This window comes from Notothenia rossii, assembly GCF_949606895.1.
Source record: "Notothenia rossii genome assembly, chromosome: 2".
NCBI classification, from domain to species: Eukaryota; Metazoa; Chordata; class Actinopteri; order Perciformes; family Nototheniidae; genus Notothenia; species Notothenia rossii.
This window is the reverse complement of record NC_136904.1, coordinates 52,417,010-52,421,631: the sequence shown is the minus strand read 5'-3', so window position 1 is coordinate 52,421,631 and position 4,622 is coordinate 52,417,010. Positions and strand designations below refer to the sequence as shown.

Sequence of the window (4,622 nt, the reverse complement as noted above, 5' to 3'; positions counted from 1 at the left end):
GCGTAGGTGGATTCTCTTTGACGAACTTCCCAGGAGGTGGAGCGAGTATCGTGGACTTCATGGTCAAAATGTGGTTTGGTGTCAGGGGCTCTGAACTGGATGAATCAGAAGCCACGCACCACTGCACACCGAGGGCTCTTTCCATGTGCAGTTCACCCAGTGCCATGTCCTTGTCTTTGGCAGCTGCAGCACATTCTTCTTTTGGGATTGTGTCTAGGACCTTCTTGCTGTTAGAGATAAACTTATGCAGCCGGAGTTTGCTTGTGCTGCAAAGCTCTCTTGCTTCTTTCACCAGTTGGATCGCTTGGTCTTCAGATGCTACACTTGACAATCCATCATCAACATAGAAGTTCCGTTGAATGAACTTTATGGTGTCGTCACTAAAGTTTCCTTGTCCTTCAGCAGCGACATGCTTCAGCCCATAGTTGGCACAGCCAGGTGACGATGCTGCACCAAACAAGTGGACCTTCATCCGATAGATGGAAGGTTGGCTTTCGAGATCTCCATTGTCCCACCAAAGGAACCGCAGGTAATCTTGGTCTTCTGCCTTAACATGGAACTGGTGAAACATGCGTTCGATGTCACACATGATTGCCACAGGACCTCTTCGGAAGCGATACAGAACTCCCACCAAGGTGTTTGTCAACTCAGGACCCGTCAGGAGGTGGTCGTTCAAGGACGTTCCTTGGTACTTGGCGGAGCAATCGAAGACAACGCGTATCTTCCCAAGCTTTTGTGGATGATACACCCCATGATGCGGAATGTACCAAGCTGGAGCTTTGTGGATGTCTTCCTCCGGGACCTTTTCTGCATCTCCCGTCTTATGGTCTCATCCATGAAGGTCTTGTAGTCTTTGTAGTACTGGTCGTTTCTTCTCAGCTTTCTTTCTAGGCACCTGAGACGATGGATAGCACAGATCTTATTATCAGGTAAGTTAGGTCTTTCTTTCTTGAATGGCAGCGGCATTTCGTAATGACCGTCGCTCTTTAACTTGATGCTCTTTTCCATTTTTGACAGGAACCTTAGATCTTCTTGAGAGATGGGGCTGGTCTCCGACGCTCTTTCAACGAAGTCAGACTCCAGCATCTTGATGACATCTGCAGGTAAGAGAACTTCTTTGATCTGTGTCCTACAGACATAGTGCACTTCCTTTGTGAGGTCTGAAGAGGACGGTAGACCTGGCATCACTTGCTTCACCATGACTTGGTGACTTATTCCAATTGCATCTCCATAGTTGAGACACGGGTTGCCATATCCCACTACACTCCAGCCCAAGTCTGTCTTCTGTGCAAACGGCTGGTGTTCCTCACCAGGCACCACTTGTCTTGGAACGAGGGCTTGGGCACAGTTGTAGCCAATTAACAGGCCAACATCACAGCTTTGCTGAGGAGCGATCTCATCTGCAATGTGTTCAAGATGAGGCCATGCTTTCGCCGTATCTGGTGTGGGAATATGGTCTCTGTTTGCAGGGATAAACTCTCTTGAGTAAGTCACTGGAAGAGTGATTATCTTGTCTGAATAAAAACCTCTAACTTGTAGACCAGCTAGCTTCCGACAGGACACGATTGTGTTTCTTGAAGCCAACGTGGAGAGGTTTAGCTGAACTGGTTCACTCTTAGCATTGAGAGCCTTTGCTGTCTCGTCGAGGATAAAGGTTGTGTCACTTTGTGTATCAAGGAGTGCGTACACCAGAACTTCACGACTTGGCACACTTGTAGATGACACCCACACTGGAATTATTGTGGAGGTATGAGTGTCTCCAACATTCTGGATGACTCTAAGTGCCGTCGCCTCACGTGATGGTCTCTCTGACTGGTCTTGTGACTGTTCATTCTTCCTTTCTTTGTACTCTTCTTTGTCTTTGTCACTGTACCTTGCTCTGTCAGATCTTGTAGACATCCTTTCTTCCTTGGTGCGATCGTCATTAAGACAAGTTGGGTGTCTTCTCTCACAGGTGTCGCAGCTGTCTCTTTCTCTACAATCTTTAGATCGGTGGCCAAAATTGAGACAGCCAAAACACAATTTATTTTCTTGAACAAACTTGATTCGCTCCAAGATTGTCCCTTGCATAAACTTGTAACACCTTTGTAGACTGTGTCCTGCCTTCTCACAGAAGACACAGCTTGTGACGACGGCTTTCTCATCTGAGGTGGTTGCTAACACCTTTGCTCCAGGACCTCCGCTCTTTACACTCTTGTCTGGAATCCTTTCACTTGGCTTAAGAGCATGAAGAGATGTTATTGGGCTGCAAGCAATTTTAGCTTCACGTGTGAGAAACTTGACAAACTGGCTGAAGCTCGGGAACATGTGAGTGTCTTCTTCTGCTTCTATGACTTTCCTATTCCACCTTGAAGTCAACCAGTCTGGGAGTTTAGAGAGAATTTTCTGGTTCTCGTTGCAATCATTAAGTATTTCAAGACCTCTGATCTGAGACATGGCTGCCTCACAGCAGCGCAGGAAGTCGGCGAGTTCTTGAAGTTCCATACTGCCTTTGGAGCTTATCTTGGGCCACGCGTCGAGCTTCTCTCTGAAGGCCTTGGCGATGAGGAATGGATTGCCGTATCGCTCTTCTAGGATGTCCCATGCTGCATAATACGCTGGCTCTGTGCCAAGTAAAAAGTAGCTCTCTATGGCCCTTTTAGCAGATCCACCCGCATACTTGCGTAGATAATATATCTTCTCTTCAGCTGGTATGTTCTTCCTGTCAACGAGCGTCTGAAAGGACACTTTCCAGTCGTTGAATCGGAGTGGGTCACCACTGAACACTGTAGGTTCAGGTAGAGGAATGCGACTCGCACTGATGGCTTCTGCGAGCGCTTTCACGAGAGCTGTTGTGCCATCTTCATATTTGTTTTCTTGCCTTGCTTGTGCTACAGCTGGTGGTGTAAAATGGTGCCGCAGCGGGCTAGTTTGAGGCTTGACTTCTTCTTCTTTCTTCACAGAGACACGATGGAGAAGATCATTTATAGTTTGAGGCTTGACTTCCTCTTCTTTCTTCACAGAGCCACGATGGAGAAGATAATTTATTTCTTCATCTGAGCCGTCGCCCTTAGTTGCCGGACATGAATGTATACTCTGGTCATATACTTGCTGTCGTGCCTCGGCAGCCTTTAGCTTCTTAATAGTCTCCAATTGATCTAGTTCTCTGCGCTTGGCTTCTAGCACTCTTTGTCTCTCTGCATTTTCAGCCTCTTGTTTGGCTTTTAGCTGAGCGGCTTCAACTTCCAGTCTCTGAAGCTCTTTAATATAATGCTCTTGCTCCAGCTGTACTTCTAAGGTGGCTTTGTTGGCAGCAACCTCAGCAGCTGCACTCTTCCTGCTTGCAGAGGAGCACTTAGTGTGGCGAGAGCTAATGCCTGTCCTTCCTGAGGCTACAGACATTACCTCTTCAATGACTCGATGTTCTTCATGTCTTTGACTTGTAGTATGCCTATGGGCTGTAGCTTCCTCCCTTGCATCTATAAGGTCCATTGCATCCTTAACCATCTTCTTTGTTACTGTTTCACAGGTGTCGATTTTGCGACGTGTGTTAAGGTCAGGAACCTCAAGGCGTTTTCAATCGTCATAAACGTCATTTAGACTCCTAGAGGTATTGCGTACTTTAGTAATTTGTCCATCTAGCAGGTCGTCTGAGCACTTTCCACTCAGCGCTTGGTTGGCTTCTTTAGTGGCATCCTTCCACTTCTCATAGCACACACTGAACCGATGTGCAACCTTTATTACTTGCTCATCATGCTGTTCTTGACCCTTTTCCGTCATTCTGCGGACTCTTTGGCCTAATGGTGGCTCTTCTGAGGAAGCGGGGTTGTCCACTATGATGCCTTCAGTCGCTTGTGGCTGCACGGTTGAGCTGTGCTCGTGCACACACTCTGTCTTGTCAGGTGCGTGTGACTCCATGTCTGGGAAATGTACATCTGCAATTGTGTGCTCTTCGCCATTTCGGGACATCTTACTTGCTTTACTGTTGTCATTCACTGCTCTTTGGTGCTGTCTTCGTGAGCAGTTAAGTTTTCACTGTAATTCCCTCAGTACAGACGACAGCAACGAGTTTTTAATTTACTGGCAGGATTTATTTGGTTCATCCAGACCGTGAAAACTGTAATCAAAAAACATAATACACAAATACAATAATCACTAGTCAAAATAATAACAAAACATACAGTAATATCCCAACATTGTCCTGGTAATGTCGTCACTTTCAATTAGGCTACTGTATACACAATACACTTTGGTTTCATATAATTCAACAAAACACAAAGACCAATCTAACTAAGCCCAACATGTGTTAGCCCTTAGCTGTATAAAAACAATTGAATACAAACAAGAACAGAAAACACACACAAAAAACGTCAGCAAAATATACCTTAGTAGCTGCATTGCATGAGGAAAATTGTGTAGCTTGGTATTACTCTGTACGATTGTTTATCTTGATGCTAAGAGCTATTTTGCAGATGCATCAGCACTTAAAAACATGTACTAAATCAGCGGACTTTTCGGATGAGTGTTACGCTAAAGTATGTCCTGACGGAAAACAGGCGATATAAAAACAAAGGTTCCGCCTTAGAGAACTTTGGTTCCTACCAAAATAAATAACTCAGAAATACTGCGCTGACTGACACAGA

General features: G+C 45.7%; 1 protein-coding gene across 1 annotated transcript; it reads right to left on the bottom strand.

Moving 5' to 3' along the window:
• Nucleotides 1-672: 672 nt before the first annotated feature.
• Nucleotides 673-4,509, bottom strand: LOC307027909 (uncharacterized protein; the record flags this gene model as incomplete). Its single annotated transcript, XM_079662603.1, has 2 exons — nucleotides 4,364-4,509; nucleotides 673-4,096 (listed from the first exon to the last, which is right to left on the bottom strand). The coding sequence occupies exon 2, from the start codon at nucleotides 3,484-3,486 to the stop codon at nucleotides 673-675; it is 2,814 nt and encodes a 937-aa protein (XP_079518729.1). The 5' UTR covers nucleotides 3,487-4,096; nucleotides 4,364-4,509.
• Between the last annotated feature and the right edge of the window lie 113 nt (nucleotides 4,510-4,622).